This window comes from Thalassophryne amazonica, chromosome 6, assembly GCF_902500255.1.
Source record: "Thalassophryne amazonica chromosome 6, fThaAma1.1, whole genome shotgun sequence".
Lineage (NCBI taxonomy): Eukaryota > Metazoa > Chordata > Actinopteri > Batrachoidiformes > Batrachoididae > Thalassophryne > Thalassophryne amazonica.
This window is the reverse complement of record NC_047108.1, coordinates 107,260,588-107,285,040: the sequence shown is the minus strand read 5'-3', so window position 1 is coordinate 107,285,040 and position 24,453 is coordinate 107,260,588. Positions and strand designations below refer to the sequence as shown.

Sequence of the window (24,453 nt, the reverse complement as noted above, 5' to 3'; positions counted from 1 at the left end):
ATTAATTCTCTGATTAATATAATATGGTCACTGTGTTTAATTGTTTTTATCTTTTGCATTATATGTCCTCACCAGTGGTATTTCTGCTTTTACAATAAACTCAAGTAAAAAGAGACTTTCACCGATCTCCAAATTAAACCTGGTGGACACAGAAAGCTTGTAATTTCTTATAAGTCCATAGTTGGCACATGTGTACCAACAGATGTGTGCCCAGAGCACTTACTCCTTGTGTTCCAATGATTGCTATTTGCTCAATGTCCCCAAAATTCACACTGAGTTAGTTAAGCAATCCTTCAAGTACTTTGCACCTGCTGCCTGGAACTCACTACAGAGTACTTTGAACGTGAGGGAACTAACTTCTCTTGGAACATTTAAAAACATTATGAGGGACATAGTATCTGCCTCATATGGTTCTTGTTCTTGCTTATGAAAGCCCCATATTAACTCTATGATGTGACCAGACTGTATTTGTCTGTTTTATTGTTGTCTGATTCTGTGTTCTCCTTTTGAAACTTAATGTTTTTAAGCTCCTTTCTTGGCCAGGATTCCCATGGAAAAGAGATCTTTGTGTCTAATGGGATCGACCTGGTTAAATAAAGTTTTTAAATTTAATTTTTTAATTTAACAACTTCACATCAATGAACACACTCACACTGCTGTAATTTGAGCACCTGTTGCACAAATACAATGACACTGTTTAGTTCTGGTGTTCTTTATGTGGCTGTCACTTCATTCTTCCTTACTGAGAATAAATGTATTTGTGGTCTGCAGCAGTTTTCACGACACAATAAAGTGATTGATGATGTTTCCTTGTTTTATTCCTGTTTTGCCTTATTTCCTCTTTTGCAGGGTTCAAAGCAAAATGTGCATCTGCCTGCACCTCACAGCTGTGGCTCAGTTAATTACAGCTACACTTTTGTGTGTCTGCACGTTCAGCGGTCTCACACCACAGATGTGTTCTCCCTCATTAACCCCCAACTTATCGATGAGTTCACTCTGGAACAGGTCTGTAACGCCCCTCACTGGTGAAGCAACTGACTCTTGACAGCAGAGGCTCGCAACGTCAAACATATTATGAACATAAAGATGCAAAATATACATTCTGGCAATGATTAAGTTCCACACAACAAATAGTGCAGGATTTTTTTACCGAGTTCTCGTCAGCAATTCTTCAAGTCAAAAAATGTTCCTCAAAACATATTCTGTAAAAATACGAGTACTCGTAAATATACTACTCACATTTAATCATGGAGCACGTGCAAATGTGAGGTGATGTTATACGAGGTCTGTTAGAAAAGCAACGCACCTTTTTATTTTTTTCAAAAACTATATGGATTTGAATCACATGCGATTACATCAGACAAGCTTGAACCCTCGTGTGCATGCGTGAGTTTTTTCACGCCTGTCGGTTGCGTCTTTCACCTGTGGGCAGGCTTTGAGTGAGCACTGGTCCACCCCTCCCATCGGAATTCCTTTGTCTGACAACTTGCTGAGAGACTGGCACTTTGCTTGATCAAAATGTTTTCAGAAACTGTGAGACACATCCAAGTGGACACCATTCGAGAAATTCAGATGGTTTTCAGTGAAAATTTTAACGGCTGATGAGAGATAAAGGAGTGTTACTATCGCTTTAAGGACTGCCCACGGCACCGGACGGCACGCCGCGCCCCGAGCCACCGTCGTCAGCCTGTTTCAAGCTGAAAACTTTCAAATTTAAGGCTCTGTTGACCCAGGACGTCGTGAGAGAACAGAGAAGTTTCAGAAGAGGTCGGGATCAGCAGTTTATCCGGACATTCCACTGTTAAAGGAGATTTTGTAATGAAAGACGTGCGGACGGATTCGTGCGTCGGCATGCAGCCGCTCATGGCGCGGCGCCACAGGAAAACACCTCCGTTGGAAGCCTTACAGGACAAGTTTGAAAATGCCCAGCTGTTAAACAATTTCTCAGATACTCACTCGACTGAAAGCCATTGAAAGCTGCCTGAATCTTACGAATGGTTATCAACAAGGAGGTTTTTTCCTGTGGCACCGCACCATGAGCCGCTGCGTGCCGACGTGCAAATCCATCCGCACGTCTTTCATTACAAAATCTCCTTTAACAGTGGAATGTCTGGATAAAATGCTGATCCCGACCTCTTCTAAAACTTCTCTGTTCTCTCACGACGTCCTGGGTCAACAGAGCATTAAATTTGGAAGTTTTCAGCTAGAAACAGGCTGACGACGGCGGCTCGGGGCGCAGCATACCGTCCGGCGCCGTGGACAGTCCTTAAAGCGATAGTAACACTCCTTAATCTCTCATCAGCCGTTAAAATTTTCACCAAAAACCATCTGAATTTCTCGAATAGTGTCCACTTGGATGTGTCTCACAGTTTCTGAAAAAATTTTGATCAAGCAAAGTGCCAGTCTCTCAGCAAGTTGTCAGACAAAGGAATTCCGACGGGAGGGTTGGACCAGTGCTCACTCAAAGCTTGCCCACAGGCGAATGACGCAACAGACAGGCGTGAAAAAACTCACGCATGCGCACGAGGGTTCAAGCTTGTCTGATGTAATCGCACGTGATTCAAATCCATATAGTTTTTGATAAAAAATAAAAAGGTACGATACTTTTCTAACAGACCTCATATAATTGCAAGTGAATGGACATAATTGTGTTTTGACACTTTTTTTGGCAGTTTTTCTCACAATTAAAATCCACAAATTAACCTCAATTAATCAAGTTTGAAAATTACCCCAAAAACAAAACAGCTCAATATGCCAACAAAACATTTATTAAACCAAATTTAAATATTTAACAATAAGCTTGTAGCAACCGATAATGTAATAATGGCTAATAATGTAATAAAGTTTGAGCAAATACGGTAATAGCATTTTGTCAATAATGTAATACTTTATTAGATTACTGGCTGGTTATTACATTATAGGCACAGCATAAAGAAAATCATTTGAAATGTCATAACTGTAACCGATAATGTAATAACACATACAACCTAAATTCCAATGAAGTTGGGACGTTGTGTAAAATGTAAATAAAAACAGAATACAATGATTTGCAATTCCTCTTCAACCTATATTCAATTCAATACACCACAAAGACAAGATATTTAATGTTCAAACTGATAAAATGTATTGTTTTTGTGTAAATATTTGTTCATTTTGCAAAGGACACCTGCAACACCTTTCAAAAAAGCTGAGACAGTGGTATGTTTACCACTGTGTTACATCACCTTTCCTTCTAACAACACTCAATAACTGTTTGGGGGAAGTCTCTGAAAAAGACGTTGCTTGGATAGCAGCATGTGTTGCTCCCAAATCTGGATGTACCTTTCAGCAGTGATGGTGCCATCACAGATGTGTAAGTTGCCCATGCCATGGGTACTAACACACCCCATACCATCACAAATGTTTTTTTTTCCTCTTTTGTCCAGAGGACACAATGTCCATGATTTCCAAAAGCAATTTGAACCACAGACCACAGCACACTTTTCCACTTTGTGTCTGTCCATTTCAAATGAGCTCGGGCCCGGAGAAGGCGGTGACATTTCTGGATGCTGTTAATGTACGGCTTTCGCTTTGTGCTGCGACCAGGATGAAAAGCACATTACTCCTCCTGAGTCCGAGGTTCGACTATCGGTCGGATTCTCCTCTCCAGCACACTGGAACAGACCTTACTGGGGAGGCTGAGGAGTGTGATCCCCCTGGAGTTGGAACACACCCTCTGGTCCTCCTTCTTAAACAGAGGGACCACCACCCTGGTCTGCCAATCCAGGGGTACTGTCCCCAACCGCCACGCGATGTTGTAGAGACGTGTCAACCAGGACAGTCCCACAACATCCAGAGACTTAAGGTACTCAGTACGGATTTCGTCCACCCCAGGAGCCTTGCCACCAAGGAGCTTTCTGACCACCTCGGTGACTTCGGCCTGGGTGATGGATGAGTCCGCCTCTGAGTCCCCCGTCTCTGCTTCCTCTTCGGGAGACGTGACGATGGGATTGAGGAGATCCTCGAAGTATTCCATCCACCGCCCAACAACGTCCCCAGTCAGGGTCAACAGCTCCCCACCTGCACAATAGACAGTGTTGGCGAAGAGCTGCTTCCGCCTCCTGAGGTGTCAGACGGTTTGCCAGAATTTCTTTGAGGCTGACTGATAATCCTCCTCCATGGCCTCTCCGAACTCCTCCCAGACCCGAGTTTTTGCCTCTGCGACTGCACAGGCTGCAGCACGCTTGGCCTGCCAGTACCTGTCAGCTGCCTCTGGGGTCCCACCTGCCAACAACAACAAGTAGGACTCCTTCTTCAGCTTGATTTCATCCCTTACTTCCAGCGTCCACCACCGGGTTCGGGGATTGCCGCAGCGACAGGCACCAGAGACCTTGTGACCACAGCTGCAGGCGGCCGCATCGACAATGGAGGTGGAGAACATGGTCCACTCGGACTCCATGTCTCCAACCTCCCCCAGGATCTGGGAGAAGCTCTACCGGAGGTGGGAGTTGAAGACCTTGCTGACAGAGGGTTCTGCCAGTCGTTCCCAGCAGACCCTCACGATACGTTTGGGCCTGCCAGGTCTGACCGGCTTCCTCCCCTCCCAACGGATCCAACTCACCACCAGGTGGTGATCAGCCCCTCTCTTTACCCGAGTGTCCGAGACACGTGGTCGAAGGTCAGATGATACGACTTCAAAGTCGATCATCGACCTCCGGCTCAGGGTGTCCTGGTGCCACGTGCACTTATGGACATCTCTGTGCTTGAACATGGTGTTCATGATGGACAAACTGTGGCTAGCACAGAAGTCCAACAGCTGAACACCACTCGGGTTCAAATCAGGGAGGACGTGCTTCCCAATCATGCCCCTCCAGGTCTCACTGTTGCCGCCCACGTGGGCATTGAAGTCCCCCAGGAGAACAATGGAGTCCCTGGTCGGAGCACTATCTAGTACCCCTCCCAGAGACTCCAAGAAGGTTGGGTACTCTGCACTGCTGCTTGGCCCATAGGCCGAGACAACAGTGAGAGACCTGTCCCCAACCCGAAGGCGTAGGGAAACGACCCTCTCGTTCACTGGGGTGAACTCCAACACATCGCAACTGAGCTGGGGAGCAATAAGCAATGCTACCCCAGCTCGCCACCTCTCCCCATGAGCAACGCCAGAAAAGTGAAGCATCCAGCCCCTCTCCAGAAGTTGGGTACCAGAGCCCAAGCTGTGTGTGGAGGTGAGCCCGACTATCTCTAGTTGGTACCTCTCAACCTCCCGCACAAGCTCAGGCTCCTTCCCCCCCAGCAAGGTGACGTTCCACGTCACAACAGCCAGAGGCTGTGAGCGCGGACCGGGCCGCCGGGCCACCCGCCCTCGACTGAAACCCAGTCTTCTTTGCACCCAACCCCCATGGCCCCCTCAGCAGGCGGTGAACCCACAGGAGGGCAGGCCCACATTGCTCTTTCGGGCTGAGCCCGGCGGGCCCTGTGGGCTAAGGCCTGACCACCAGGCGCTCGCGTGCTAGCCCCAACCCCAGGCCTGGCTCCAGGGTGGGGCCCCAGGTCCGCCATACTGGGCGATGTCTCAGTCCTTGATTTCGTGTCGGTCATCGGAGCTTTTGAACTGCCCTTAGTCTGGCCCGTCACCCAGGACCAGTTTGCCTTGAGAGACCCTACCAGGGGCATGAAGCCCCCGAAAACGTAGCTCCTAGGATCATCCGGGAATGCAAACTCCCCCACCACGGTAAGGTGGCAGTTCGAGGGGGAGGTATATATATATATATATATATATATATATATATATATATATATGTCGTGGTTTTATTCAGTATGATTCAAGTGTAGGATAAGGAATTAAACAGTGTTAGCTAAACCTGATATAAAAAATATAAAAATTAAAAGTAGGTCCCTAATGACAAAATAAAAGCTTTGTGAACAATGTATACTAATCTACTGAGTTCATCAGCATGGTTTACTACAAAATATCAACGTTAACTGTACACTGGGCCTGTGCATTGTACACAAACTCTTTGCAGGTCACTGTTTAGAGGTGAAAAGGGAATAACTTTGTCTTTAACACCATTGCAGGTATTTTAGAAGCTTGATGATGAACCTGGGTTTCTACCTAATGGTGATTTTCAGTCTATAGCTAACCCTTTGCTTGACATGGTTGAGAATGCTGGCAATGAGCATGGAGTTCAATACCTATCTTCTGAGATGTTATCAAGAATCACTGGATTTTCTCTCAAGCAAGATATGTCAATGCTTGGGACATTCAATTGAGTCTCACTCTTATTCCATGAACTGTGAGCAGCATTTCATCCAAACCTATACATAAAAGAATCACTTGCAAAGAGCTTACAACTGGACAAAAAAAGGTGACTGTTCCATGAGGATTATGAAGCTTTATAAGGCTGTTGGACTCAGCAATGGTCTAAGCATATGAATAAAACAGTTCTTTGGCAACAACATACGATGGATGAAAGCCATCTTCTTGGTAATGTTGCTTTTGGCCATTACAAAGTTAAGCACATATACTTGAAGAAGTTATGCCAATTTTATGTTGATATTTTTCCTTCTGTTCAACTCAACACTTTTTGCATTTGTAAATGAGTGTTCATATTCTGTGTTGTATATTGAGGTTAAGTGCCATATAGTGCCTTGTAGTGCCATTCCAGTTTAAATGCAGTTTTGAGTTTTAACTGAGGACTGAATTGTTTTCCCTTGTGTTTGAAAAAAAAAAATTCTAATGAAAAATGTTTTCCAAGAAATACATTTGGCAAATTAATTTGACAATGCAACATCCAACAGAGGCACTGACATGAAATTCAGAATTTACATATTGAAGCAAATAAATTCTAAATATAGATTTTGAACAAGAAATAATTCTCAAATTGGCTCTTACAACCATATTTAAGGAGAGAGAGTGCTGCGTGATGAAGCGATGTGATGACTGTGTCATCTATGTCTATTTTTGATGAGCAAACTGCACAAAACTTCAAAAAAATATTGTATTTCCAAGAAATGCAGTACTATTTATGTATTACTACATTATTGGCTGTCAATAATGTAATAACCAAAATGTTATTACCATATTGGCTCAAAAACCTTTTTACATTATTGGCGAGTTATTACGTTACTGGCTTTATTACATTTAAAATGGCCAAAATTATGTTATTGGCAAGTATTACATTATTGGCCATTATTACATTATCGGTTGCTACACCCCTCTTGCATTTATTCACTCCTGGCATTGATTTGGCAAAGTTCTGATAATCTTGTCAACAGTACTGAAACATACCTGCTCGTTGAATAAATGTGAGTAGTGCAGAGTATAATGGCCTGATGATGGATAAAAATAATTATAACACTCATTTTGTATCAGTCTGGAAAAGGCTGAAATACCTGCAATCCATCGTTGTCATCATTAATGGTAAGAGCAAGTTCATCTGTTTCTGTTATTTGCTCCAGTGGCTAAAAAGTGAACAAAAAAGTCACATTGAAATCATACTAGAAAACTACTTGATCAGTGACACAGCGAGACCATTGAAAGGGAAACACTGACATGTTTCAACTTGGGCTTTGTGTCCAGACGTTTTGAGGTTCATCTGTCTGAGTGGTGTCCAAAAAATGAGGTGGGCTTCATAGATAATTGGCAGAGCTTCTGGGGAAAACCTGGTCTTGTTAGGAGAGACGGCATCCATCCCACTTTGGATGGAGCAGCTCTCATTTCTAGAAATCTGGCCAATTTTCTTAAATCCTCCAAACAGTGACTATCCAGGGTTGGGACCAGGAAGCAGAGTTGTAGTCTTACACACCTCTCTGCAGCTTCTCTCCCCCTGCCATCCCCTCATTACCCCATCCCCGTAGAGACGGTGCCTGCTCCCAGACTACCAATAACCAGCAAAAATCTATTTAAGCATAAAAATTCAAAAAGAAAAAATAATATAGCACCTTCAACTGCACCACAGACTAAAACAGTTAAATGTGGTCTATTAAACATTAGGTCTCTCTCTTCTAAGTCCCTGTTGGTAAATGATATAATAATTGATCAACATATTGATTTATTCTGCCTAACAGAAACCTGGTTACAGCAGGATGAATATGTTAGTTTAAATGAGTCAACACCCCCGAGTCACACTAACTGTCAGAATGCTCGTAGCACGGGCCGGGGCGGAGGATTAGCAGCAATCTTCCATTCCAGCTTATTAATTAATCCAAAACCCAGACAGAGCTTTAATTCATTTGAAAGCTTGTCTCTTAGTCTTGTCCATCCAAATTGGAAGTCCCAAAAACCAGTTTTATTTGTTATTATCTATCGTCCACCTGGTCGTTACTGTGAGTTTCTCTGTGAATTTTCAGACCTTTTGTCTGACTTAGTGCTTAGCTCAGATAAGATAATTATAGTGGGCGATTTAACATCCACACAGATGCTGAGAATGACAGCCTCAACACTGCATTTAATCTATTATTAGACTCTATTGGCTTTGCTCAAAAAGTAAATGAGTCCACCCACCACTTTAATCATATCTTAGATCTTGTTCTGACTTATGGTATGGAAATAGAAGACTTAACAGTATTCCCTGAAAACTCCCTTCTGTCTGATCATTTCTTAATAACATTTACATTTACTCTGATGGACTACCCAGCAGTGGGGAATAAGTTTCATTACACTAGAAGTCTTTCAGAAAGCGCTGTAACTAGGTTTAAGGATATGATTCCTTCTTTATGTTCTCTAATGCCATATACCAACACAGTGCAGAGTAGCTACCTAAACTCTGTAAGGGAGATAGAGTATCTCGTCAATAGTTTTACATCCTCATTGAAGACAACTTTGGATGCTGTAGCTCCTCTGAAAAAGAGAGCTTTAAATCAGAAGTGTCTGACTCCGTGGTATAACTCACAAACTCGTAGCTTAAAGCAGATAACCCGTAAGTTGGAGAGGAAATGGCGTCTCACTAATTTAGAAGATCTTCACTTAGCCTGGAAAAAGAGTGTGTTGCTCTATAAAAAAAGCCCTCCGTAAAGCTAGGACATCTTTCTACTCATCACTAATTGAAGAAAATAAGAACAACCCCAGGTTTCTTTTCAGCACTGTAGCCAGGCTGACAAAGAGTCAGAGCTCTATTGAGCTGAGTATTCCATTAACTTTAACTAGTAATGACTTCATGACTTTCTTTGCTAACAAAATTTTAACTATTAGAGAAAAAATTACTCATAACCATCCCAAAGACGTATCGTTATCTTTGGCTGCTTTCAGTGATGCCGGTATTTGGTTAGACTCTTTCTCTCCGATTGTTCTGTCTGAGTTATTTTCATTAGTTACTTCATCCCAACCATCAACATGTTTATTAGACCCCATTCCTACCAGGCTGCTCAAGGAAGCCCTACCATTATTTAATGCTTTGATCTTAAATATGATCAATCTATCTTTGTTAGTTGGCTATGTACCACAGGCTTTTAAGGTGGCAGTAATTAAACCATTACTTAAAAAGCCATCACTTGACCCAGCTATCTTAGCTAATTATAGGCCAATGTCCAACCTTCCTTTTCTCTCAAAAATTCTTGAAAGGGTAGTTGTAAAACAGCTAACTGATCATCTGCAGAGGAATGGTCTATTTGAAGAGTTTCAGTCAGGTTTTCGAATTCATCATAGTACAGAAACAGCATTAGTGAAGGTTACAAATGATCTTCTTATGGCCTCGGACAGTGGACTCATCTCTGTGCTTGTTCTGTTAGACCTCAGTGCTGCTTTTGATACTGTTGACAATAAAATTTTATTACATAGATTAGAGCATGCCATAGGTATTAAAGGCACTGCGCTGCGGTGGTTTGAATCATATTTGTCTAATAGATTACAATTTGTTCATGTAAATGGGGAATCTTCTTCACAGACTAAAGTTAATTATGGAGTTCCACAAGGTTCTGTGCTAGGACCAATTTTATTCACTTTATACATGCTTCCCTTAGGCAGTATTATTAGACGGTATTGCTTAAATTTTCATTGTTACGCAGATGATACCCAGCTTTATCTATCCATGAAGCCAGAGGACACACACCAATTAGCTAAACTGCAGGATTGTCTTACAGACATAAAGACATGGATGACCTCTAATTTCCTGCTTTTAAACTCAGATAAAACTGAAGTTATTGTACTTGGCCCCACAAATCTTAGAAACATGGTGTCTAACCAGATCCTTACTCTGGATGGCATTACCCTGACCTCTAGTAATACTGTGAGAAATCTTGGAGTCATTTTTGATCAGGATATGTCATTCAAAGCGCATATTAAACAAATATGTAGGACTGCTTTTTTGCATTTACGCAATATCTCTAAAATCAGAAAGGTCTTGTCTCAGAGTGATGCTGAAAAACTAATTCATGCATTTATTTCCTCTAGGCTGGACTATTGTAATTCATTATTATCAGGTTGTCCTAAAAGTTCCCTAAAAAGCCTTCAGTTAATTCAAAATGCTGCAGCTAGAGTACTGACGTGGACTAGAAGGAGAGAGCATATCTCACCCATATTGGCCTCTCTTCATTGGCTTCCTGTTAATTCTAGAATAGAATTTAAAATTCTTCTTCTTACTTATAAGGTTTTGAATAATCAGGTCCCATCTTATCTTAGGGACCTCGTAGTACCATATCACCCCAATAGAGCGCTTCGCTCTCAGACTGCAGGCTTACTTGTAGTTCCTAGGGTTTGTAAGAGTAGAATGGGAGGCAGAGCCTTCAGCTTTCAGGCTCCTCTCCTGTGGAACCAGCTCCCAATTCAGATCAGGGAGACAGACACCCTCTCTACTTTTAAGATTAGGCTTAAAACTTTCCTTTTTGCTAAAGCTTATAGTTAGGGCTGGATCAGGTGACCCTGAACCATCCCTTAGTTATGCTGCTATAGACGTAGACTGCTGGGGGGTTCCCATGATGCACTGTTTCTTTCTCTTTTTGCTCTGTATGCACCACTCTGCATTTAATCATTAGTGATCGATCTCTGCTCCCCTCCACAGCATGTCTTTTTCCTGGTTCTCTCCCTCAGCCCCAACCAGTCCCAGCAGAAGACTGCCCCTCCCTGAGCCTGGTTCTGCTGGAGGTTTCTTCCTGTTAAAAGGGAGTTTTTCCTTCCCACTCTAGCCAAGTGTTTGCTCACAGGGGGTCGTTTTGACCGTTGGGGTTTTACATAATTATTGTATGGCCTTGCCTTACAATATAAAGCGCCTTGGGGCAACTGTTTGTTGTGATTTGGCGCTATATAAAAAAATTGATTGATTGATTGATTGATCTTTTTACTCCAGATGGACAAACCAGCAAAATAAAGCTATTGTACAGGGCAAAATAAAAACACTCCCATGAGAGAGAGAAAGAGAGAGAGAGAGAGAGAGAGATGTTCCAAAATTAGATGATATCAATATGACACCCAACAACACATGCTTGAGGAGGTGAGGTTTATACCTGGGTAACTATTTTACACACCAGCCAAAGAGGGCAAATCAGAGAAAGATTGAATGGTATAGGAAAAGGAAAAAAAAATGTTTTTTTCATTGCAGACAGTATAAGCCAAACAAAAGCAAGGTCCAACATCAGAGGGTAAAGCTTAGACCAACCATTCAGGTCACCCCAACCAACAATAAAACAAAGAGGAACGAGAGCTGTGCTCAGAGAGCACAAGTACCTCCACCAACAGAGTAGTTACTTTTGATGTCACTCTATGAAATAAAGTTTAACTGAACTGAATCTTAAAAATGATTAAATTCAAGTTGGATCAAACATTTCTGAAAGAGTTCTGGCATGAAGCCAACAGTGTCCTGCAAGTGGTTCCACATAAAAAAATCCAACTAAAGGTGAATCAAAATGAAATTTCTGAATGGTGAAATTCCAAGTCGGGTCTAAACTGATTTTCATGTTTTGTGTGACCTTGAAATTTGAAATGTGACCTTGCAAAGTGAATTCACTGTATTGTTGGACCCAATACACCACTTCCACACATCATATTTAAATACAGATTATAAATATTTTGGGTAAACTTTGACCTTGACCAAACTTTTGAAGGTCCAAGGTCAATCAGAAACTGTCTCCCTAAGCGAAGCAACATGAGCCAAACTGTCATTTTATGTTGTGAGTAGTTCTGAAGTTATATCTGATTATGTGATTTTCACTTTTTGCGTGACCTTGACCTTGAAACTTGAGGTATGACCTTAAAAAATTAACTCACACTATTCTTGGATTATCTGAACCATATGTCCAAATTTTATGATGATAGATGCCCATGTGACTGTTAACAAACCTGGCTGATTAAACAATTTTCACTTTTTGCACGACCTTGATGTTGAAACTTGAGCTTTGACCTTGAAAAATGAGCTCTCTATTCTAGAGGTCTCTCAACCGTAAGTCCAAATTTTATGATTATAGATGCAGAACTGTGCCTGTGAGACTGTTAACTAAGCAACAAATGATCAAATGATTTGTGTTGTGTGGGCCGCCAGAAGAGGAGGTACTGCTGGCCCACCACCAGAGGGTGCCCTGCCTGAAGTGCGGGCTTCAGGCACGAGAGGGCGCAGTCGCCGCACAGGAGCAGCCAGGGTGACAGCTGTCACGCATCACCTGCAACAGCTGTTACCACTCATTTGATCAGCAGGGGAATATCAGCAGGACGACGTCTCCACCTCTTTGCCGAGATATCGTTCTACCTGGAAGGTAACGTACTCAGCTAACTGTGTGACAGTAAACCTTCTTGTGACTTTGTGCGTTGTAACAGACTTCTTTTCCAACGAGAGGTGGAGGTAGTTTTCCCTGCCGTGCGGATTGCTGGGTGCAAACGCGCCCTCGTTTAATTGTCTCTTTGTTCCTCGCCAGCAGTACCAGGTCCGACACGCGGAGGCAGTGGCCACCTGGGAATTCGGGACTTGGCGGCTCCAGTATTCCCGGGGTCTGGTGGCGGAGGAAATCGTGTGGTTCCGGTTCTACTTTGGACGGACGTCTCCTATCTTCGAGCCTGCCCACACGACACCTTTTGTGATTTGGCTTTTTGTCCATTATTGTAATCTGTTGTATTTGTTGTGCCCATTCACAACAGTAAAGTGTTGTTATTTGACTTCCTCCATTATACTCTCCCACAGGGCTAAATCAACTCAACACAGTGTAAAATCAACTCTTATTGGAGAAGAACTTGAATTGATAAGCTGGTGTCGCCGGCCAAACGGTCCACCCTAAAAATCGGTGAGTCCTTCCCAGTGGTGGGCACAGATAACCAAAAAAATAACTTCGATAACAGATAATCAGATAACTGAAAAGTTATCTTTGATAAAGATTAAATGATAAACCACCCAAAAATGTATCGGAAGTTACCAATAACTGATAAATTCCAGTATTGTCTCTGGTACATTTGCAACTACTAACAAACTGAATCTGAGTTTTAACACCACGATCGCTTCTGGTAGCATCAAAAGCGACAAAAGACCCAAACAATGAGCCCGCACTTCTGTCTTTGAACAGCTTGCCCCCTGCTGGAAGCTCTTGTTTACTACATGGCTTTCAGCACAGATGCAAGCTACAAGCAGCCGCAAATCCCAGCTCTCTACCCAATCACAACATTCCAGTCAGGCGGAGGTCTTGGAAAATAAAGCAATGCTGAGTTATGGTTTGGTGTATAAATAAAATGAATACTGATAGAATAACTCCATTAATGTCAATTCTGTCATTTGTACCAAGTTAAAATATAACATATATCTTTAAATGTTGAATAATGCACTAATTCTGAAGTTTTGTAACAAACACAGACAGATCGCAAAGGATTGTGGGTAAAATGTGCCTCTGCTAAACAATGATTGGTTGAGTCATTCATTATGTAAACCAACACGTTAATGTGATGTGTGTCATGTGTTGGTTTTAACAGATAAATGTGCTTTTGTAAAATATTCAATTTTTTTATTTGTAAAAACAGGCATTTTTACGGAGCCCTGGAATTGTCATTGCAAGATGTTTTGCATGTGGAGAGAATGTGCGCTCATTTTATTATATTGTGCGCACGTTTTATTATATTGTGCGCACATTTTATGATGCTGTGTGCACGTTTTATTATATTGTGCACATGTTTTATTATATTGTGTGCTTGTTTTAAGCATCGTTTGAGTAAAACAAGTGCATGATCTACTTAAACGTGGCCACAATTTGTAAAACATGCACTCAGTATTGTCTTGACACATAAATGTTGGCAATTAGCCAACAAACCAGGAGACAGTGTAATACATTTCCCCATTCGAAATGGATCTGGTCAGAGTGTATCATCATGGTTTGGGCGCAGAAGGACATATAGAGAATTCTAGCTGCCCAGCATGACACCATCTGGAGTTTAAGCACATTAAAACGGAAGGGTCTCCCGTCGTCAGGATGACAATTTAGGTCATATTATGAAGTTCATTTTGAATGAAAGGAAAACGTGCACACATTTTATTAATTTGAGGGCTCAATTAAAGGAAAACATGCGCACAAATTATCACAGCCAGGAAAACATGCGCACATTTTATTTATTTTTATTTTATTTGAGAGCATGTTTATTCATTCGTGGGCTCAATTAAAGGAAAACGTGCACACAAATTATCATGGCCAGAAAAACTCCCATTGAGAGTTTTTATAAATTAAGTTTGAAAAAAAAGCTTCTGTTTACGTTTTGCTTCTGGAAACACGAGTCCGACGTGTGGTTTTTGAACGTACAATGGGCCTCATGTATCAATGTTTTCCTACGGCGATATTTGAGCATATATGGGGTGTACACCAAAACGGCTGCGCTACTTGGCATTTATCAATGTGGTCGCTGGCGTACGCTGCGCTGAAAATATACACCAGGTCGAGAGGTGGCGTAAATTATACACCAAAATGAACCAGCGCTGGAATCCACATAAAAATTAAGATGATCAACATGATAAACAGTGCCATTATACAAATCAATGCATATGTTACATAAATAACACTTACCTGATTATACTACATAATAATTAATACAAATCCCGCTGTTGCGGGATTGTTATGGAGCACGATCCGTGGCCATACAGCGCTGATAGGAAGGAAAGCGCTGCTCACCTTTTTCTCCAGACTTCGAGCCTGGAGCCAGAGCAGCTCTGAGCTTAACTTCATGTGGTGTGATCGTTTTAGATAATGGTATTGATAATAACAACTGTAGTTTCGTCATTCCCTTAATTCGCCCGTGCTGCAACCAGGTTTTGTTGTCTCCATTCAGTTGTTACAATAAAATACAGAAATACATTTAAAAAATAAAGAAACCTGACAGATTAGGCATGTCTTATTTACTGAGCAAGCAAATATCCACATGTCAAGAATTATTGACATGTGAAAAGAGAATACAGTGGTCCCTCACTATAACGCCGTTCACCTGTCGTGGCCTCGGAGTCTCGCAGAGTATTTAGTCCAATTTTGCATGCCTTTTTTTTTTACAGTGTTCTGTGTTCTGCGTATCTGTTTATAAGAATCTTGTTGCCCAGAAGAGAAAAGAGCGCCAACAACTACTCATAACTGTGTTAGTCACACGGAAACAGACACCTAAAGCGAGGTTTGACTCAGTGGAAAAGGCGCGGCGCCAGGACGCAGAGGCCTGATCTGTGAAATACTGGTCAGTCACTATTAATAATTTCTTATGTGTCCGACCTCGGTCGTTGATCGTTAAAATTAATTTGTTTGTTCTAAATGCCATCATAATTATTTATAGGAAAACGTTCTATTTTTTTTTCTCAAACAAATGTTTGGGCCTGAAAACAGTTTGGTATTATTTTCTTAATAAGGTTTGAACTTTGAGAGTGTTTACACACGACAGAAAAGTGAGAAAATGTTCATGCCTGATTGAGAAAGTGTATAAAGTGGTTTTACAGCTTTAAAAGGTCTATAATAATTGTAAAAAATAACGCTGACTACGTCACGGTTTTGCGTATTATGGGCTATTTTTAGAATGTAACTCAAGCGATTAATGAGGGACCACTGTAACACTTTATTGATTATATACTACAAAACAATTGATACGACGGCCGCTTTTGACGCTTTATTGGCACGCGTCGTGATTGGTGCAGTTCTTTTTCATTGCCGTCTTTCCGGCTTCCATGTCGTAAAATGAGGGTGTGTCTGAAGCGGAGTCTGAATATTTATGGGCGTGTTTATTATAATTATGATCGTTTCCACCCGGCACATTTATCAAGATCACGTCAGGCGTACGCCAGAAATGGGCAGGTGCGCACTGCTTGATACATGTCACGGCGACTTTGGTGTATTTCAAGTTTACGCCGTAAATTTACGCCACAAGTGTACAACATTGATACATGAGGCCCATTGTGTTCCATGGGAGGAGCTGCACCACATCGTGCTACTGATTTTGAGGAAAATGAAGTAAAAATCTGATGTATACAATCCCAATTCCAATGAAGTTGAGATGTTGTGTAAAATGAAAATAAAAACAGAATACGATTTGCAAATCCTCTTCAACCTATATCTCTAGACAAAAAAACCTATTTTGTTGTCAAAACCTACTCAAAACCTATTTTTTATTCTCTTTCTTATGGATAGTTTTTATTTTTATTTGTTTTATTCTTTTACTTCTGTTTTTATTTATGTATTTGAATTTTTTATTCATTTTTAATTATGTATTCAATTTTATGTTGACTTGTTTTATGTAAGGCGCCTTGAGACAGCTTTTGCTGTGATTTGGCGCATTATAAGCTAATTAAATTTAATTAATTAATTAAATTAACAAGGCACTATAATGGACTTAATGAACGAAATTCAGGAACTGAAAAAGCTTAATCAGGAGCGACAAAGTAAAATTAATTTTCTAGAGACACGTGTGGCAGACTTAGAACAATATACACGAATTAACGATGTGATTATTTCTGGGATGACACTCAAACCACTTTCTTATGCCCATGCTCTGAAGGGGAAACAGAGAGAAGAGGACATCAATGAGCAGAGGACCTCAACTGAGGCTCAAGTCGCTCTGTTTCTTCAGAGTAAAGACATTCATGTTGACAGAAACTGTATTGAAGCATGTCACACCCTACCATCTCAGAATCCAAGAGTTAGTTCTGTGGTAATAATGAGATTTGTTAATAGAAAGAGCAAAATCGATCTACTGAGACAGGGAAAAAATTTAAAGGAACAAATGTGTACATTAATGAGCACCTCACAAAAGTCAATGCGGAGCTGGCCAAAAGGGTAAGGTTTCTTAAAAAACAAGGAAAGATCATGGCTACATGGACATCCAACTGCAAAGTATATGTTAAAACAAATGGCACACCGGAAGAGGCTCAGGTTGTTTGCATCAGACGACCTGAGCAGTTGGAAAGTCTGTGGTATGAATTGAAATTGGTTGGCCCAGGGATGGTATTTTCATGCAATCATGTATTTATTAGGAGCAATTACACTTTGCATTTACTAGTTCTTTCATTTAAATGATGTTTCAGGTACCCTTTAAAGGAATCAAATTTGCTCTATTGAACATATGCAGCTTATAATACAAAGTTAGTGAATTATCTTTCATTTTATTGAAATCAAACATTCACATAATGGCTGTTACAGAGACACATTTGGATGAAACTATAGAAGATAACATTTTGGCAAAAGAAGGTTACAACATATTCAGATTTGACAGAAATAAATATGGAGGAAGGACTGCATGTTACATTCAAAGTCATATCCCAGTCAAAATAAGCACAGATCTTGGTATGCCTGGAATAGAAGCGCTGTGGCTTCAAGTGCATCTTCCACATCGTAAACCTATTCTAATGCGCTGTTTGTACCGACCACCAAGTGCTAATGTTGAATACTTGAACAATGTTTGTACAATGATTCAGAAAGCTACTGATACAAACCATGAAATGTTTATTTTTGCCGATATGAACATTAATTGGCTTTCTGAGAACTGTTCAATGAAATCACATCTAAGTAGCACAATCACAGTATGCAATCTAGTTCAGATGGTAAATTTACCTACAAGGATTAGAACCAATAGAGATGGGTTAACCACATCTACATGTATTGATCATGTTTATACAAATTGTGCTGAAAAGTGTTTTAGTATGATTTCAGAACCTGTAGGCTTCAGTGATCACAATATAATTGCTTTCTCTTTTAAAACAAAAATACCACGAGCTGGACCTGAAGTCATTTTAAAAGAATGTATAAATCTTTTTCAGAACTTGACTTTATCCATGATGTGGAAAATGTAAAGTGGGATCTGGTGCTTCAGAACACACATGCCGAGCATGCATTAAATATTTTTTGTAAGTTATTCACAGAGGTGTGTGATAAACATGCCCCAATAAGAAAACTTTGTGTAAGGTCCAACAGGTTCCCTTGGGTGGATCAGAGTTTGAGGCAAGTAATAAAGCAAAGGGATCAAATGAAAAAAGTTGCTGTAGTGTCTTGTAGCTCCAGAGACTGGCAAACTTATCATTTATTGAGAAACAAAGTAACAAAAATTAACAGGCAAAAGAAAAAAACTGTACTATCAGACAAAATTTAAAGAATGTGGTGATAATAGTAAACAAATATGGAGGATGATAAATGAACTTATGTGTCGAAGCAAAACAAGTAAAATATCTTCATTTATTGAGCTGAATGGAACATTCATTACTAAACCCTTTGAATTGCAAACTACTTCAGCAAGTATTACTAGGACAACGTAAAAACGATCAGAAATGAGCTGCCCTCAGTTGGTGGGAAAATGTCAGAAAAATTCATAACTAATCAAATTATGTATGGTAAGAGTTGTTCATTTGTTTTTAAATCTGTTAATGACAATGAAATTCAAAAATTACTGGAAAATATAAATTGTGAGAAACCATGTGGAATTGATAACATGGATGGAAAACTTTAAAAAATTGTAGCTACATCAATAGCCAGGCCGGTAAGCTATATTTTCAGTCTATGTTTTGATGAATGTATTTATCCAGATCGATGGAAAATAGCAAAAAATATTCCTCTAACAAAAAATTCCAAAGAGCCACTGACTGGGCAGAACAGCAGACCAGTAAGCATCTTACCTGTCCTGAGTAAACTGTTGGAGGGGATTATGTTCAAACAGATTCAGAATTATTTTGAAGTAAATCATCTTCATTCTGATTCCCAGCATGCCTATAAAGAAGGCTACTCAACAAGTACAGCACTTACAGCTCTGACTGATGACCGGCTGACAAACTGATGACAAACTGATGATGACAGACAAATTGACTGTAAGCAACTGATAGGAATTGCATTTCTGGACTTTAGTGCGGCCTTTGATCTAGTCGATCATGAACTTCTAATTGGGAAATTATCAGCATATGGATTTAAAAGCTCTGCTTTATGTTTTTTAAGAAGTTATTTGGTCGACAGAAAGCAATGTGTTGCTTTCAATGGTTCATTTTCAGATACTGTGACCCTAACATGTGGCATTCCACAAGGCAGTTGTCTTGGTCCTTTGCTGTATAGTATTTTTGTAAATGATATGTCATATATTTTACATAGGGCCCGTATGACTGTATATGCAGACGATACAACAATATATGTTTCTGCTTCTAGCCTGGATCAGGTCAATAGCACTTTACAAAAAGAGCTAATGTTGACTTATGACTGGGTGGTGGGAAACAGGTTAAAATTGAATGTGTTAAAAACTAAGCGTATGATTTTAGGCTCTAAACACACCTTAAGAGACACCCCGAAGTTAAACCTCTCTCTGCACAATCAATTATTAGAACAAGTGACTGAGATAAAATTGCTTGGGGTGACTTTGGATCAAAGGATGTCTTGGACAACATATATTAATAATATTGTGACCAAAATGAGCAGCAACAACTTTTTAATTCGATGCAATGCTCAATTTATGTCAACAGCAACAAGGAAATTAGTTTTACAGTCTTTATTGTTGTGTCATTTAGACTACTGTTCTGTTGTGCGGTCAAAGGCTGCTCTCAAAGACCTGAACAAACTCCAGATAGCACAGAATTGAGCAGCAAGACTCGCTCTAGGCTGTTCCTTTTCGAACCAGTGTTAACATCCTACATCACAAACTGTCATGGATGACAGTGAGGGAGAGACTGGCCTGTTCTTCTGTGGTTTCTTTGCAAAAAATTTGGACCACACACAAACCTTTTAGCCTGTTCTCTAAACTTCAACTCACTGGTAACAGGCATGAGTTTAACACAAGACAAGCTACTAGTTCTATTTTTGTTTTGCCTAAATACATTTATATATCGATCCATCTTATATTGGAATCAGATGCCTCCATATGTGAGGTTAATACGAAATCATATAGTTTTTAAAGCAAATCTTATGAAATGTATACTCAACAAGACAGTTCTCCTAATGTCGTGAATGTAGTGTTGGTGTTTGTTTTGTGAAGAATTAACTGTTACTTGTGTATGTTCTGTGAATTGTACAGTTGGTGCTTGTGAGTTGTATAAATTGTAATACTTTGATGTAATTATAATATTTTTATTTGAGAATGGACCCCAGGAAGAATAGTCTCTACTTTGGTAAAGACTAATGGGGATCCTTAAATAAAGAAATAAAGAAATTGACAAGCTGCTCCAGGTGAAACGGACCGTCAGAGCATAACACACAGCGGGCGATCTGACTGTCATGTCACCCACGTGAGCTCTGTTCCATATGACACGGTGTCTGTCCTGCGGCGTGCCGTTCACAAGACACACGTGTCGGACAGGACATGCACGCGGGGCCAGCTGGACACACCGCCAGCAGATGTGGACATGATAAGAGCACACTGCTTCATCATTCATGTCATTTCATGACTGTACGTCTGTGACCATGGGTCATCTACAGAGGAACAGACAGACCATACTTGTATTGCCCGCTTGATAAGAGGGATTCCTGCACCTTTTACAGGACAGTGATGGTAGCTCAGTGGTAACGTTTCAGGTTGGCAATCAGGGCTTTTGGAAATTGCAGATTCGAATCCCATGGCTGGCATGCATTTTTTTTGTCCCCAGCATCTGCGCGATGTGGTTACACATTGTGCAGCTGCTCGCACTGTGTTGCCATGTGCATGAAACCATCTCAGCGGCATCAATCATGCCTGCCTGTCGGTTCGATGTTTTCATGGTTCGTTCATATAAGCTGTTCTGCCGTGATTCGCCCTGATTTGTACTTATTCGTACTATGTGTGAAGGGGCCCTCAAAGATGATTGAAGACGAACAGTGACACAGTGCAGATTCACTTAGCTGTTTCCTGTTTTCACATGAGATTTTCTAAAATATTAAAATTCATTTGTGTGATCATTGTGCTTCAGGGCCTTTGCTTCCAGCCTGTTTCATAGTCCTCATTTTGATTGCCTTGCTGTGTTTTGTGACCACCCTGCCTGTTTTTTGACCTCACCTTTAGCCCAATTATCTTGACACTGTTGCTATTTTTGGACTGCCTTTTAGTATACTGACCTTTACTTGTGAACTCACTAAAGCCTTCTGAAAGTCAAACCTTGGTGTCTGTGTCCTGCGTGTGTGTCCAACCATTCCTGGCTACAGAACCTGACATTTAGCTCTTTCCTGTTTGTCTGTTTACTGATTGTCAAAAATATTAAAATTCAAATGCATGTTTCAATTTAGCAAATTGTTGCCCACCAAACTACAACTGTAACATTGCCATGTGTCAGTACAGTTGAGGAGTGACTTAAATGACAAGTAGCACTGGCATTCTACTTTTATTGTACTGTCTTTACCTTGAATGTGAGCCAGGTACAGGTTAATGCCAAGCTTTGAGAAGTTTGAGTTCATCTGTGTAGAGAATAAAGAAAACAAGATTTAAAAAAAATCACCAATATTTCATTATGTTAATCATAAAGATTTATTTCTGATGACAAGTTTACAACCTTTATCAGTACTTTGATGCCCTTGAGGTCTATGAAGCAGACCCCTGATAGATCCAGGATGAGGGTGTGGAAGGGCACTGGTGGGGATTCCAGTGTGTCTGCTGGGGGACTGGGTGTCTGCTCATCTGGCTCAGAGGCACTGTAGCTCATGTTGATGTAGCTGATGGGAGCTTATAGTTGGTTGGTACCATCGTCTGTCCTATTGACGTCTTCCTGCATCTCAAGCTGAGATGTGGTCTTCAATTAAATTGAAAATATACTGTGTTGAACTTTGACTTTTAAAAAGTTCTGTATATGCACAGATTAATGCTTTTTGGAACAAAAGAGTGTTTGATGTGTTGCTTCATCCCACCTGAGTGTTCATTTGACCCACTGAGGTGCATTTGCTCTGTTTTTTTCTTGCCGCCGCCTGTTTCTTCTCTTCCTTTGCTTTGTCTTTCTGTTGTTTCTTTAACAGTTTCTGTCTGGCCACGATAAGTTTTCCAGGGTCCAATCCAGTCTAAACACAACCAGGCCAAAGTAAAAACTTGTGCACCATATGTATGTGTTCATAGAAACCTGGCCCACCTTGAGTGCACATATTTGGTCACCATTACCTTCTTGATGACCTTCCGGAAAAATAATTCTGCATTTGCAAAGTAGAGTGGAGAGCAGTAGGTCATGATTTTCACACCTGTTACAAGAACACCCTGAGGAGTAACAACATGAATAACTTCTGTTTACACTGTGATTATTGACCAATTTACACAGAAATATTTTATTGTCATACCTGACTGTACATCTTGGGGTTTCTGTAGATATCTGTATCCATGATCTGAACCAGTACTGAACCATTCCGACTGTGAGGAACACATTATTATCATGTGTAACACATTAAGAAACACCTTTCAACTCTCTCTGTGTTGAACATTGTGTTTCCATTGCAGTGAGATTTATGTTGTGTACTTACAACTGGGTCTTGAAAACCAGGACCAACAAGGAAAAACCGACTCCAGTCACCATTCCATATGTTATGCCAAGAAGGAATGTAGCCAGGAATGTTATAACCCACACACACTACACAAGCAAATGAACAAAAGGAGAGGAAAAAAGTTAAAAAGATATTATGTTAAATATAACATGCAGGCTGTGGTTTTGACTTACAGAGTCTAATTTGTTCTTCTTCCAGAGGTAATAGGGGTCAGACAGCTGCAGTAATAATTTCTTCATAGCGATGACAATTATAACTGCCAACACCAACTGTAGAAACACACAACTAACTCACTACACTTGTAAATCTGCATTTTTACAGATGACACTCAGATCGGTAAATAGCAATAGAATTTAAATGAGACAATCAACATGTACAGCACATCTGGAAAGTCTTCACACTGCTGCACTTTTTCCACCTTTTTTATTTCAGCTTTATTCCAAAATTAATGAAATTCATGTTTTTTTTTTTTTTTCAAAATTCTCCACATAATACCGCATAATGGTAATGAGAAAAATAATTTTTTGAGATTTTTGAAAATTTATATTAAAAACAAACAAACAGAGAAATCATATGTACGTAAGTATTCACAGCCTTTGCTATGAAGCACAAAATTTAGCTCAGGTGCATCCTGTTTCCACTGATCATCATTGAGATGTTTCTACATTTTAATTAGAGTCCTCCTGGGGTAAATTCAGATGATTGGACAAGATTTGAAAAGGCACACACCTGTCTACATAAAAGGTCCCACATTTGACAGTGCATGTCAGAGCACAAACCAAGTATGAAGTCAACTGTCTGTAGACTTCTGAGACATGATTGTCTTGAGGCACAAATCTGGCGAAGGGTACGAAAACATTTCTGCTGCTTTGAAGGTCCCAATGAGCACAGTGGCCACTGTCAGCTGTAAACTGAAGAAGTTTGGATGAATCAGGACTCTTCCACGTTAAAATCTGATCTCGCAGAGACAGGAAACCAGTGAAGGGATGCCAAAATGGGCGGAGTGTGGCCAAACTTTCTGCTTCGTGTCAAGACTCTGCCAGCAGTATTTTGAACCAGCTGAAGACCCCTAATGCTGGACTCCGGTAAACCAGAAAATAGAACATTGCAATAGTCCAATCTCAAAGCGATAAATGCATGTATCAGAGTCTCAGCATCAGCCATAGACAGGATGGGACAAATCTTTGCTATATTTCGCAGGTGAAAAAAAGCAGTCTTCATAAAATTTCTAAAGTGGAGGTCAAAGGACAATGTAGGATCAAAAATTACCCCAAGGTTCCTCACTTTGTCCAAATGATGTATAACACACGAACTTAGGCTAAGCACTAGCTGGTCAAATTGATGCCGATGTCTCACTGGACCAAGAACCATCATTTCAGTCTTATCAGAGTTTAAAAGTAAAGAAGTTACTAGACATCCAACTTCTCACTGATGCAAGGCAATCTTCTAAGGATTTTATGTGAATGAGATTACCAGCAGTTATCGGCATGTACAATTGATTATCATAAGCATAGCAATGAAAGGCAATCCCAAAATGCCGCAATATATGCCCAAGGAATGCTAGGAGGAGAAAAGGGAGAAAAAGCAGGGGGCCTAAAACAGATCCCTGTGGAACCCCAAACTTCATGTCAGTAAGATTAGAGGTAGTGTTATTGTAAGAAA

General features: G+C 40.5%; 1 protein-coding gene across 1 annotated transcript in view; it reads right to left on the bottom strand.

Annotated features, from left to right (window-relative positions):
* Positions 1 to 16,862: 16,862 nt before the first annotated feature.
* The window catches only part of LOC117511515 (solute carrier family 26 member 9-like), a 44,692-nt gene continuing 37,101 nt past the window's right edge, over positions 16,863 to 24,453 (bottom strand). The window contains 8 exon segments of the mRNA XM_034171527.1: positions 16,863 to 16,888; positions 21,672 to 21,726; positions 21,834 to 22,058; positions 22,174 to 22,320; positions 22,418 to 22,510; positions 22,591 to 22,660; positions 22,771 to 22,877; positions 22,965 to 23,060. Of these exon segments, the coding sequence (XP_034027418.1) occupies positions 16,863 to 16,888; positions 21,672 to 21,726; positions 21,834 to 22,058; positions 22,174 to 22,320; positions 22,418 to 22,510; positions 22,591 to 22,660; positions 22,771 to 22,877; positions 22,965 to 23,060 (819 nt within the window).